We start from the raw sequence: 13,894 nt of genomic DNA on the forward strand, positions 1-13,894 counted from the left end.
GGTACTGGTTGTGTTAAACTCACTTGAGCTTTTTGAGTAGGAGGGTTTGAGTGAAATCTATATAACAAAATTGCAATTGAAAATCATTTAAAAAGGTGGTAGCCATTTCCTCACTTTTTTATTGTTTAGCACGGTTTTAGTATGTTCGTTACATCAGTATAGAGCGTTCTCACTCACGTGGCCATCATCTATGCAAATTTATTAGAACAAAAGAAAGTTTTTGGATAAGAAAAGAGTCCAAATCCCACAGGATTAGTTTGGGACACCAACATGGCCGCCGTTTCATTGTTTTGGGACACCAATATGGCGGCCGTGACGTCATGTGAAAACACTCTATTGTATTGTTGACTCCTTGCCAATCTCATCAACCCGTTTCCTGACATCAACACTTGTAACTTCATGTTTCTCACGACAGCGATACCACACCTTCTACTGAAACGGGTTATAAAACTTACTCCAAGGGCATCCGTAAAGTTCCAACCTCATTGAAATGTGCGATCTCCAGCCACGCACTTGCAAACGAACAAACCGTCCGTATATTGGATACGGTAAAGGATTATTACGCACAGAATACCTATCCACGTTGGCTGGGAAAGTCTACAACAAAATGGCTTGATTAGAACGTCGGAAAATGAAAAAAAAAAACACTCAAGAGGGTTTATATGTACCTATGTGGATGGTAAGAGTAAAACAAGATCGCATAAGTACCGTATGGTAAACCTTATTATTCGTATTATATAAAAATGGCTAATGTTGAGCACTATAAGGCGGTGGACATACTTACCTATTGCGTACCGTGACTTTCACAACGTTGTGGTACTATAAATATGTTGTCGTTCCGATTATAAAAACAGAATTTAGAACAAATTTCCCCAGATAACTTTGAAGTAAATTTGGAAGACAAAGACATTCACAAGAGAACACACTTTTAACACTAATGTTTACCAAGCAGAACTAAGGAACCGACAAGCAAACCAACTTACTGCGTAGCTCTTTTTCGGCTTGCTCGCTCGCGCTATCTCTTAAAAAAACCGATTCCTTTTACGATGCTCACCTTTATAACATCCCACCAATCTTTAACCTTAGCAAACTTGACTCCATCCGAACTGTACAACACATAGAATGCTGTAACCCACTGGCTTGTTTCCTCTCTACCCTGAGTGGCCACACCAGTTACTTTCATTGACTTTCCAAGGTCAACCTGGATCCACTGGTTATAGTTGTTATGGCGGGCAGACCATGCCCCCATAAGCTTTCCACGACGCAAACGCTTTAATCTGCCCAGGTAGGCGGCATGGTTGTTGTCCCATTGTGACGAAGCCTTAACGGCACTGTTTCGGATTCTACCACTTTGCATACCAAGGGCTCGGTCACACAGTCGTTCTGTAACAGTTTGCAAAAGTCACAATTTAGCGCTTTACTTAAGGCGCAGTTTTAAAATATCACAGTTATTACAAACACTGTTTGTATAGTACCACTATTAGGGACCTTACGATCCCGCAACGGTGATGTCTATGAAAACGCGCAGAAAAGTACACTTCGCATCCTTTCAAACTTGTTTTTCACGATTATACCAAGTCGTCCTGTTACTTGAAATAAGGGAATTTAAGCTGAAGAGAGAGGACCACGCACGAGTTCAGACAAAGATGATAGAATTTATCGCTTTGCCGTTCCCGTTCTCAAGAAAACTTAATATTTGGTCATTTCACGTCGTAGTTGTGCAGGGACAGCAAAGCAAATTGCAAAAAGGCTTGATGCACGTGCAGAGCTGTTTTTTTTGCTCATTAAACCTATTGCTTTTTTTGACGTTCCCATTATCGTCGCCTTCGTAGTTTCTTAAAGTCCTTGATGTGGGCGCATTACGACGGAAAAACGCGGGTAGCCATGTCCTTCTTACCTTTATATCGGCACCCATACAGCTCGACTCTCATAGCGATACGCGACCTCCAGGTCTTTGGGTGGATTCTTACATACCGTGCCCTTAAGTTTGGTGATATTCTCTGACCAACAGTGTGATAAACATCGTAATTCCCGCGGAATCTCTACAATGTCAAAAAAAGATATGAATTCCAAAGATCTTATTCTTATTCTATCACCTTGTTTGTTGTGGTCTTATATCAGCAACTGATTGCAAATGAAGGACTGCTGTTCGTGCCTTGAATGAATTTTGTTTTTTTTTTCGACATACAAATCTAGTTAAGTATGACTATTCTTGTTCAGCGCCTCGAAGACCACACGTATTTCTCTCCTTTTCTAAACAATAGGAAAAAATGACCATCACAGGCTTATTTTGTTAAACCACGGCTACTACTTTGAAACAGTGGTAGAATCCAAAACAAACTTTAAGAAAAACAAGAGGCCTGTACCAAAGTAGGAAAAGGAAGCTGCAAGCAGAGCAAGGAGCAAAGGCCGTTTTTTTACTTTTCTTCTCTCTGGTCAGAAGAGTAACACAAACGTTTTAAGCTAATTACAAATGAAATCACTATAGAACGCACATAGTCGAATAAACTGTTTAAAACACACCTTGAGTCGTCCACCCACTGAATAAGCCCTAAAGCGTAGTCCTTCTTTACTGTAGGAGAGCACATAGCTTTTCACCCACTCCAAATGACCTTTTCGGCGTCCCTGTGTAGCAATACCTTTAACGATACACATCTGCCCCAAGTCAATTTGTAGCCACTGCTTCGTGTTGCGATATTTCGCTACCCATGCACCTGTTCGCCCGTGACTGGCGTAGAGATTCAGACGCGCTCGGTCGGGTCCGTGATTGTAGTTGTACGAAGACGACGACCGAAGATTTCCCGATAGTATTCGTCGGTCTTCCATACCGAGGGGCAAGCTGCAACGGTCTGGAGTAAATCAAAGATGATCAAAGAGTCATATATTAAAGAACTAAAAACAATATGGTGGTCGTACATTTTGACAAAAAATACGGGTGGAAACTAAAAAGAAACTTTCTTACAAGCTATGAGTTAACTCAAGAAAAGACACTATTCGCACTATTTTTACAACTGCAGAGTCATTTGTGATAATATTGACCATAACAACTAAGCTTCAAAAACATATAATAAGGCGGACAGAATAAGCAAGCTATCACATATTTTACAATAACTGAGTGATTTCTTGCGCGCTGTTTAGTGGTCGAGAGCCACCAACCTTGTTCCCAGGGTTTTCTCAAGTGAGAGAACGCTGGGAACGAGTTTGGAGAGCCATGGTCGATAAGAGTACAGACCGTCAAAATGACGTGATGGTGAGGCAATTTGTATTTCAATTTGCATTTTTCCTCGCTCGCGTCTTTTCGAAAAACTACAAGTTCTAAACCGTCAAGGTCAATGTAAAAAATAAAAACAAAACAAATCGTCAACAGCTTTCCATTATCTCTGCTCTTATCGACCAAAGCAATGACGTCAAAATGTTCAAAACCTTGCAGTGAAACCAATCGTCGTTTCATTTGAGTTTTGAACATGTTGACGTCATTTCTGTGATCATACTCAATCTACTTGTGTCATTTCTATGGTCGATAAGAGTACAGACCATGGAAAATTGTTGTCGATTTGTTAAATGTAAGATCTACAAAATGCTCACCAGTAAAGCACCCGTAGAACTCCACACGCATGGAGATGTGCCTATACCATCCCCAAGGACAAACTCGGATGTACCGAGCGCGAATGGCAGGATTGAATGGATTTGTCACCACGGTGTTACGATCTCGGTTTCCAGTGAAATACTTTCTACTATTACGTTCTTTGTACTCCACGAAATTGATGGCGTTAACGCTGTGTTTAATGTAATACTGCGTGACCCACTGACTGACATCTTGCCTCCCTTGGGTTGATACCTTGATTATCTTGACAGGCCTTTTAAAATCGACCTGTAGGTACTGATACCGGTTGTTACTTCGCGCGCACCAGGCACCCACGTACTTCCCGTGGCGAGCGCGATGGAGCCGCCCCAGGAAGGGCGCGTGGTATTTGTTCCATTGAGAAGACGCTGTCATTTGAGTGTTTCTGAGACGGCCATTGTGTAATCCCATTGGCTGGTTGCACTGTTTACCTATATGGGAAACATAAATACTCCATGAACAGCTCATGAAAAATGAATGATTGGATCACCTGACCGGCGATCGTGATCGAGAATGTTATATGAAAACACCTCTCTTTCCAACCGAATCGATCCGGACAATTGGGGCGATGTCAGTTGCCTAGGTAGGCCTGAGGTCTGTCTGGACGTTCGAGGCGATAATATAGAATACACAGAATTGCCTGGGTGATCTCTATCGTTAAAAAAACATGTACGACAATTGGACCTACCATGACAATCAAGATGATAATGAAGAACCTTGCCTAAATGAAAATTGCGATGACACAACCTAGAATAGCAGGCCTGTAAGTGTTTAATCTAAAATGTAAGGTAAGTTGCCTCTTACCCAGTCTGCAGCCGAACAGTTCGACCCTCATGGATATGTAGCTATACCAACTCCTGACATTTATGCGCACGTAGCGAGCAATGAACGGTCTAAAGAAGCGATGGCAAACCACATAGTATCTCTCGATATTAGCCTGAAACAACTAAATTTAAATTAAAGCGTTAAAATAGTAGGAGAGAGAGTCGGGAGAAATCTCAAAATTGTCGTTCACGGAATTAATCTCCAAGAAATAAACTTAAAACTTACACTGAAGAATCAAATTAAAAGTAAACCTAGAAATTTTCAATTCAGTGTTACAAAACCAAAGTGCGTGTTTACTGAACGGCTTCAAAACGTAGCTGTAGATCTGGTGATTATTTCAATCTTAAGGTTTGGATTGTTTTGCCCAGAAATCTCAGCCACGATTTATTATATGTGAAAGCTCTGATTAGAGAGGAAGTTTTTTCATACACGATTCATTCATGTTTTTCTTTCTTCTTTTGACAGGAAGAAGATACTCGGGAGGGGTATGGTATTACTGCAGTACACTTTCACAATTTCTTATAACTTCTTAACGTACATACCCTCGTTCTCCTCCCCTCCTTATATGGTACAAACTTGTATCCCTTTAAACTGAACGACACAGTATAGGACTTCACAAACTGATTAGCATCGTAGCGTCCTTGAGTACAGATTCTCTTCACGCGTGACTTGGTCCCAAAGTCAATCTGAAGCCATTGATTCCTATTCCGGTATTTAGCAATCCACCCTCCCCTTCTGGAACCGTAGTTTCGTGCATGAAGTCTGGCATTCCAGGGACCATAATAATGGTTGTACATGGAGGAGGCGGTAAGCATCGATGGGGTAATTCGACCATCTTGCATTCCCAAAGGAACATCGCAGGGATCTATGCAAGAAGATAATAACAACAATTATACAAGTAGTCATAGCTTTCACTCATAATGCAAGGCTTGAAGATCCATTGTCGAAAGGAATGAACAAATGACAACTAACTGGCACTCAACTTATTTCATATGTAACATAAACGGGTTAAGAATCCCAACTGGCCGGCGGCGAACCAGTTGGCTATTTACAAGCGTGGTCGAGGATTTGAACTCGGGACTACCGTGAACCAATCCAGCTGGCGGTCAGGGCGGGACTTGAACTTGGGGCCCCCGACTTACAAATCCAGCGCTCTAACAGCCCGGCCACGCTGCCTCCACGTGGGTTGGGGAGGATTGCGTGACGAGACAAATGAGCGTCAACGTGGGAGGCTACAGGGTTGCTAAAAAGCACATTGTTGATAATATATACGGCATTGAATATCATGCAAGGACCCCTTTCAAAAACTACGTCTTCCAACTGACCGGTTTTGCATCCGTAAAATTCCACTCTCATTGAAATGTGCCTGTACCAACTCCACGGGTGAATGCGGACGAACCGCCCGTACACTGGAGGAGTAAGGGCTTGTATTTTGATGCTGTTTTGATCGTTGTTACCACGGAAAATCTGCCAAGAAAAATGCCCAATGAAAAGGTAACAGATTCAATAAATTCAAATGAAAAACAGGTCTCACTGTAATAAGAAAAGTATATATAACTTCTTTTTTCAGTTTCCAAAAATTGCCCTGTAACCCTCAGTACAGAACTCGTGGAGTTTTATTAAGATTTCGAAGTTGTAGATACGCACGATCAAGAAACTCAACGATAAGAGAACAAAGTGGAAAATCAGATCTGGAGGAAACGCCTTCTTCTCCAATTAATTTCCACCAGTCACAGCAGACCTTTCCACTTTATGAGGCGAGACGCGCTCAGTTGAAGTTGACCTCACACTGAAGAATAGCAGTACGAAGTCGAAGTGTCGCGATTTATAACTCAACTGACGACATCAAAAAACGAACGATAATCTACTTTATTAATGTACTCAACCAAGATGAACAATACCCAACTTTTCCAGGCAATTACCTTGTCGCTGTTTTTGAATCGATAGACTTGCCAGTGCACTCCATCTAAGCTTGAAGACACTTTATAAAAAGTCACCCACTGGGCAGCGTCCTGCCTTCCCTGTGACAAAATTTTTGTGATTTTCATTGGTCGACTGAAGTCCACCTTGAGCCACTGGTTCCTGTTATTGACTCTAGTGCACCAGGCCCCAACATATCTCCCTCGCTTCTTTCGTCCCAGCCTCCCGAGTCTCGCCCCGTGGTAGACATTGTACTCGGATGAAGCAGTGATCTTGTTGTTTCGCAGGCGACCGCTTTGTAAGCCCAAGGCAGTGTTACAGAGGGGTCCTTAAAAAGAAAATAGGCACCATCATAATTGAAACTTTAAGAACCAATACCCTTGAAAGCACCTTAAGAGACCTGAAAAGTAAACCTCCTACATCACTATGACTACAACTTGTACCACTTGTTAACGGCTTAAGATAGTCACTTGTAAAGTAAATTTTTTAATCCTTTCCCGTGAGAGTTTTGAGACATAACTGGTTTGAGGTGTGGAAGGTTGAAGTCCTAGGGAGTACCATCCCTACTCTTAAATCAGAATTTTAACAAAGTCACGTTTAAGTTATATTTTATTTGTAAAAGGGACTATTTCATTTGAAATGCAGACAGTGACATAAAGATTCGAAAAAGAGACACAACCACTTTTCTAAACCGACCTTGAGGTTTCTAAGAATAACACTGCTTTGCATGAGTGTTTGATACAGCTTCTCTCCGAATCTCCGAAGATTAAATCTCTTGATTTGAGGTAAGAAGTCTTCTTAATTTACAGTTTTCCATCATTAACTATCACAAACAAAATGGATAACTTACTTGCACAGCCATAGAGCTCGACTCTCATTGAAATCCAGCCGTACCATGTCCGTGGATGAATCTTCACGTAAGCGGCACTGAACGATCTCAAAAGACGATGATATACTACAGAATTTCTGTCACTATTGCCTGAGAAAATCTACCACAAGACAAAATAAATACTGCACATTAGCTATTTCAAAATGTAGCCAAATTCAAGAGTAAAAACACTCGTGAAAACGTAAGTGGATTAATGTTCTATTATTTTTAAGGGTTAGTTCGTAGAATTCTAACTAGAACGCCAGGGGAAAACACAAACATTTTTCGCAGGTTTCGATGGTTACATACATATAATACTATGAGTGGAGAAGAGAGGGTTTTGAAACTAAAAAGAGCATATCTCTCACCTTTACGCGTCTTCTTTCCTTATAAGGAACGTAAGTGACGCCATCTCCACTATACGTCACAACATAACTCATCACCCATTGATTGGCATTTGATCTTCCTTGGGTTGCAATTCCTTTAAAACGCATTACGTCACCAAAGTTAACCTTCATCCACTGCTTGCTGTTTCTAGTGCGCACGCTCCAAGAGTAGATGTGGTTTAAACGGCCGTACCACGGTGCAAGGTAGGCATTGTAGTAACTTGAGGCTGATATATCGCCTGGTGTGAGTCGCTTGTCTTCTAAGCCAAGAGGCATGTTACAACGGTCTGTAATGAGAAGGATGAATAATCCATTCAGATTAAGCTCTTTGAGTCCTATGCCTCAAGTGCTAAAAACACAAACGCACCCAAAACGTATCTCAAACGCGCTGAGCTAAAAGTACAAGGAAAAAGCTGCACATGAAGAAAAGGCACGCGCTGTAAAAGCGTTCCAAACGAGGCCAACGTCGTTCTTGAACCACTCCACAGCCTGTGGAGCCGGGGTGTGCTCTTGCAACTTGAACGCGCTCAAGATGACTCGAAAATGACTCAGACGTGCACTAAAGGACTCAAAAATGCGACAACTAGGAAACAACTACAAACGGCTCAAATGTTTATCAAGAGCGTCATGAACGGACATCAAAATGCGTTTTAAACGCGTCCAAAACGCGTCCTGCGACAAAATGATCTATACATAACAAAACCATTTCTACCTTCAGCGCATCCGTAGAATTCCACTCTCAAGGAGATGTGTCGGTACCAACCCCATGGGCGAATCTGAATAAACCTTGCTTTGATTGGTGGAAAGAATCTGTACTGTACGACTGTGTTTTGGTCCCTGTTCCCAGTGATATACTGAAAAGACGACGAAATAGAGTGGGTTACGTTTAATGATTTAACCCTTTCACTGCCAAATGCGACCAAAGGCAAATTTCGACCAAATTTCCAAACTTCATTTTCTAAAATTTTGACAAACAAATAGCACCATGTGAAAGTACATCAAAGGATTTCGTCCACAGACTCAAAAGTTAGAGTCACCTTACAAAACTCCATCAAGCACTCTGGCAATGAAAGGGTTAAGCAAATCAGGGAAGACAGAAAATAGATTTAAGGTGATCGCACATTAACTTCTAATAAAAAAAATAAGCATGCATTTCAGAATTAATTTGAATGGTTAAAGCCAGTCTCTTTAGTGCTCCCAATAATTAAAACTAAGTGCAAAATCATACAAGCCACCCAACGAACCTTTCGATTACTGTTTTCTTTATACTCGGCAAAATTCGCACCGTCTTGACTGTAAGTCACGAAGTACTTCGTGACCCACTGACGCGCATCTTGTCTTCCTTGCGTGGCGATCTTCACCACACGCGTGGGCCGTTTAAAATATACTTGCAAAAACTGGTAATGGTTATTATGACGCGCGGACCACGCGCCCACTTGAGCCCTACTCTTGCGCCAATGCAGCCTGGCGTTACTCGGTCTGTGATTACGATCCCAGCTGGATGAGGCGGTTATTTGATTGGAGCGAATACGGCCATTTTTCATTCCAAGCGGCCTGTCGCACCTTGGACCTAGAAAGGGTAAGATGAGACAAGACTTATTACCAAGGTTACAATATTTCGAGAGAAGCACAGTTTAAACAAAAGAAAAAACTACTATTAGGCAAGTAGTAAAACAGGAACTGCATTGACCCCTTTTTTGGATAGGAAGCTTTTAAACAAGGGTACAGAAATACATAACGGTCATAACCTGGAGTCTCTCAATCATAATCTCCTTAGAGTATAGATGAGTAACTATACTTAAATGCTGATGACTCTTTAGCCTATTGTCTAAGTCTTTTCCTTGTCAATACTAATTCAGTCTGTTATGTAACCTATCTACCTTACTTCAAGAATAACTGGTTATGCCACTAAATTCACCCGTACAAAAGTTTTGTTTGATTTCCTACTAAAGGTACCTTATCGCCCATTATCTTTATGCATACAACTTATTATATTCCGAAAGTTAAATAAGATTAAAATATTAATCTAAATTACTCACCAATGACGCAACCATAGAGCTCAACGCGCATGGAAATCCAACTACGCCACGTGACTGGATGCACCTTGAAGCAACGACCGGTTAACGGTCGGATAAACCGGTGCCGAACCACAATGTAGCGGTCAAAGTTCCCTTGGAAAATCTAAGAAAACATGAATAAAACATTGCCAGGTAAAATATTTCTTGAAAGACCTTTTTGCTAAAAAATCTTAATAAGTTAACTTTCCTATTAACAATTTTCAAATATCGCTTACAGAATGGACGTTTTGAAGTAAAAAGCGCACATTATCTGTCTTCAGATATTAAGAGCTAGATTACTTTACATCCCAAATATTTTGACTTAGCTTGTTAACGCAATGTTAAAATCTCAAAAGGTTATCACCACCTCATCGACACGACGGGAACGCAAGTTAATTCGCGTGCAGGCTATTCCGCGTAAAATCGCGTCGACATCTTACGAAGCGTTTTATTGGCCTCATATGACTGTTGAGACGTTATAGACATGGCTTGTGGAAAGATAGCGAGATCATCTCTCAATCACCTTTGTCCTTCTGTTCTCTTTGTAGGTAATAAAACGGTATCCCTTGGTGCTGTACGACACATAGTAACTAGTCACCCACTGGTCAGAATTTTGCCGACCTTGAGTAGCAATGCGTGACACTCGAGTAAGCCCTCCCAAATCAATCTTAAGCCACTGACGCCTATCACTCCGTTTAGCACACCACGCCCCTCCAAGCCGCCCAACGCGCCTCTGACGGAGCCTGGCGTTCCGCGGCGCGCAGTAGTAATTGTAGAATGAGGAAGCAGTTATCAGTTGGTCAGGTACACGACGGTCTTCCAAGCCAATAGGAACATCGCATTTGCCTGCAAAGGGAAAAAGAAAGCGAACTCATGAAAGATAAAATTCCAGCCCAGCAAGAGGTCTTTCGCACACCAGTTAAATTCTCTGAAGGAGCATTTCGACAGGAACAACAATGATTCTTGATTAAAAGGCCGCATCAAAACAGTTGTTTAACAATAATAGAACTGAGAAATAAGGCATTTTTTTGTTCAGATACCTATCTAATGGCACGATTAGATAACGGATAAGTGTCGTTATTACTGCCAATATAGAAAGAGATATCCGGACCATTTCACTTACTATATGCGCCACCATACAGCTCAAGTCTCATCGAGATATGAGAACGCCAGCCACGGGGGTTGATTTTTATGAATCGTGCGTACAGTGGTGGATTAAAGGAATGCGTTCGAAGGCCATTCTGGTCGACGTTTCCTCTAAAAGTCTGAGATATAACGATATCAAAGAAAAAAATCAGTAAACTAGCCGTTGGTTAAAACAGCACGCCCTCAAAAGGGTTTTCTTCCTGTAGTTACAAAATAAACCATGAACATTCATCCACAACCGGCATACCGCCGGAGTTGAGTCAGCTTTTATAGAGGAGTAACGCATTTCGATATGCAACGCTTGTGCGCAATCTAGATTCTTCTTGCACGAAAGACCTTAAAACTTCACCCTGACATATACGACCCCAGAAAGGTATACTCCATCCAAACTGCAATAGACCCAAGACACTGTCACGAGCAGCTTGTTGTTATTGTGTGGCAAATAAAATGTCAGTGAAGTGCATTCTACCCAAACAGTAAAAAACCGAAAACGCTGACACGTGCATCTTGGTGTCACTGGGTGACACGTTCTATCTCAGTGTTTGAAAAAACCTAAAACACTCACCCTTATATAGTCCCACCAATACGTGACCCTTGAAAAGTGCATACCACCCAGACTGTAATAAACCCAGAACCCTGACACGTGCATCTTAGTGTCACTGGGTGACACGTTTAATCTCAGTGTTTGAAAAGATCTAAAACACTCACCCTTATATAGTCCCACCAATACGTGACCCTTGAAAAGTGCATTCCATCCAAACTGTAATAAACCCAAAACGCTGTCACCCACTGGGCAGCATCCTGCCTTCCCTGTGTCGCTATGCCCGTGACATCAGTGGGAATTCCCAGGTCGACCATCAGCCACTGGTTGTGGTTATTTGGGCGGGAAGCCCACGCGCCAATGTAGCGACCCTGTTTCCGAATGTGCAGTCGAGCACGGAAAGGAGCGTGGAATTTGTCCCATTGCGATGAAGCGGTAAAGGCAGCGTTCTTTATCTTTCCTGTTTGAATTCCCACGGCTCGATCAAAGAATCGCTCTGATGAATGGAGGAAACAAACACAAATAAATTAGCCTTGTAGAGTTCAATCACTGCTCTTGTGTTGGTATCCTTGGTCACGGAGTGATACAAAAGCAATATATGAACCTTTCCCTTGCAAGCAAGAAAAAAAAATTCAGCAATAGTAACATAACCTCCCCCATTGAAAGAATAGTCTTTCAAGAGAGCTAGACCTGGTCTCTGAAAAGTAAAACAACAAATAGTGTCTTTTTTGTCCATGAATGAGATACTATGAGAAAGAGGTATTGCTGATTTACGCCAGTAATAGGTCGCCATTATAACAGTTTGCTAAACGTCGGAGTGGAGGGCGCAAGTGAAGAAAGGTTACTTGTCTCGGGATACACCTTGGCACCAAAGACACCCTTTTAGCTCACAAATGCAATGCAAAGAAGCTCACTATCACACTTCGAGCAAAATGAACACTAATTGTAAGAGGCCTTCGAATTTACCTCGATATCGACATCCATAAAGCTCAACCCGCATGGCGATGTAGCTGCGCCAAGACTTGGGATGAATGCGCAAAAACCGTGCTCTTATTGGTGGAATAATCTTCAATGAAACCGTATGGTAAATATCATAATTTCCACGAAACACCTATAAAAGAAGCACAGAATTCAGTGTTACACTAACAATAATAAGATAGTCAAGACAGCTTTAAGAGCATCCTACAAGAATACAGGCTATTACTGGACGGAAAAAAGGGACATTAAACTCTCTCCTGGCCTCACATAAGGACGATGTCTTTACTAAGACGATCATATTCAACCTTCTTGAAATTAGATTGACAGAAGAGTATCAATTATTTTGACTCGAAATACTTACGTCATGTTTCAAATATACTAATTTCTGGAGAAACTGATTAGTAAAGAATCAATAGACAAGTCAGGAAAGGCCAACGCCTTCGATGATGTAGGTAAAGATATTCTGCTACAATATCTGTGACCGGTGATCACAGGTTTACCTTTATTCTGCCATAAGCTACGTAAGGCCTAAACCGTATGCCCTTCACACTGTAAGACAAGGTATATCTTGATACATATTGATGGGCTTCTCTTCGTCCCTGTGTAGCAATGCCTTTGATGATACTCAGCTGTTGCAAATCAACTTGCAGCCACTGTCTGGTGTTGCGATATTTTGCAACCCAGGCTCCCGTTCTCCCGTGGCTGGCGTAGATGTTTAGACGCGCTCGGTCAGGTCCGTGATTGTAATTGTACGACGACGACGCTCGAAGATGACCCGATATGATTCTTCGGTCTTCCATACCGAGGGGCATGGTGCATTTATCTGCGAGGGGAAGAATCACACCAGTAAGACTAAAAGATGTGACATTCTAAGAGGTGGCAGCCCATGATAGGCCGGTATACAATGCTACACCCGCTTTTATTGGTAGTTATTGGTAGCTATGATCTGTCAGAGTACAGACATACGGATGACGTCACAGAAATTGCTTTCAATGTGTTGTCCAACTACTGGCCACAAAAAACGTTTAGGAGGAGATATTTCAACTTGAGTAAAAGAAGAAACTGAGGCAGCGAAAAAAAGTTCTTGGGATCTTGAAAAATACTTAAACTGGACTAAATTTTCGAACAATCCAACGCTACGAGGCACCTTTCTGTTTTTATTGTTGTTATTGCTGTTGTTCTGATCAATTTATAAAACAAATAGACCCCACTTTTCTGTGTGTAAGTTGTGTTTGATTAAATCTATACCAACCAACTGTGCTCCAGTCTACGATCGCAGAGCAAAACAGCACTAAACGTACGGGTGGACAGTACAAGCCGTGTGTTGTTCTCGACAAGTACATACATACATACATACTTTATTGGCTCGTCCCCACGGGGCTTTTCAGAGTCAATTTTACATTACAAAATTATAAACCAAGTACATGACAATAAGAATATAACAATGATAAAAGAAGACAAAGGTCAATAAAATTAATTAAATTAATTAAATAAAGCAGTCATTAAGAAGCTTTTGCCTGAGTAAACACTTGAATTCCGTCACGGATGGGT

The 13,894-nt window shown here is 41.6% G+C and overlaps 1 protein-coding gene across 1 annotated transcript in view; it reads right to left on the reverse strand.

The window, feature by feature from the left end:
• LOC140953837 (uncharacterized) overlaps positions 1 to 13,894 on the reverse strand; it is a 148,203-nt gene that overhangs the window by 80,167 nt on the left and 54,142 nt on the right. The window contains exons 61-79 of the mRNA XM_073403217.1: positions 12,844 to 13,166; positions 12,332 to 12,476; positions 11,533 to 11,861; positions 10,802 to 10,943; positions 10,202 to 10,524; positions 9,661 to 9,802; positions 8,866 to 9,191; positions 8,334 to 8,475; positions 7,604 to 7,908; positions 7,218 to 7,356; positions 6,370 to 6,695; positions 5,773 to 5,914; positions 4,990 to 5,312; positions 4,427 to 4,568; positions 3,586 to 4,053; positions 2,522 to 2,849; positions 1,898 to 2,040; positions 1,055 to 1,383; positions 456 to 597 (exon numbers count right to left, since the gene is read on the reverse strand). Coding sequence (XP_073259318.1) covers positions 456 to 597; positions 1,055 to 1,383; positions 1,898 to 2,040; positions 2,522 to 2,849; positions 3,586 to 4,053; positions 4,427 to 4,568; positions 4,990 to 5,312; positions 5,773 to 5,914; positions 6,370 to 6,695; positions 7,218 to 7,356; positions 7,604 to 7,908; positions 8,334 to 8,475; positions 8,866 to 9,191; positions 9,661 to 9,802; positions 10,202 to 10,524; positions 10,802 to 10,943; positions 11,533 to 11,861; positions 12,332 to 12,476; positions 12,844 to 13,166 — 4,659 coding nt within the window. The remainder of the gene's footprint in view (positions 1 to 455; positions 598 to 1,054; positions 1,384 to 1,897; positions 2,041 to 2,521; positions 2,850 to 3,585; positions 4,054 to 4,426; positions 4,569 to 4,989; positions 5,313 to 5,772; positions 5,915 to 6,369; positions 6,696 to 7,217; positions 7,357 to 7,603; positions 7,909 to 8,333; positions 8,476 to 8,865; positions 9,192 to 9,660; positions 9,803 to 10,201; positions 10,525 to 10,801; positions 10,944 to 11,532; positions 11,862 to 12,331; positions 12,477 to 12,843; positions 13,167 to 13,894) is intronic.

Source organism: Porites lutea, chromosome 12 (assembly GCF_958299795.1).
Source record: "Porites lutea chromosome 12, jaPorLute2.1, whole genome shotgun sequence".
NCBI classification, from domain to species: domain Eukaryota; kingdom Metazoa; phylum Cnidaria; class Anthozoa; order Scleractinia; family Poritidae; genus Porites; species Porites lutea.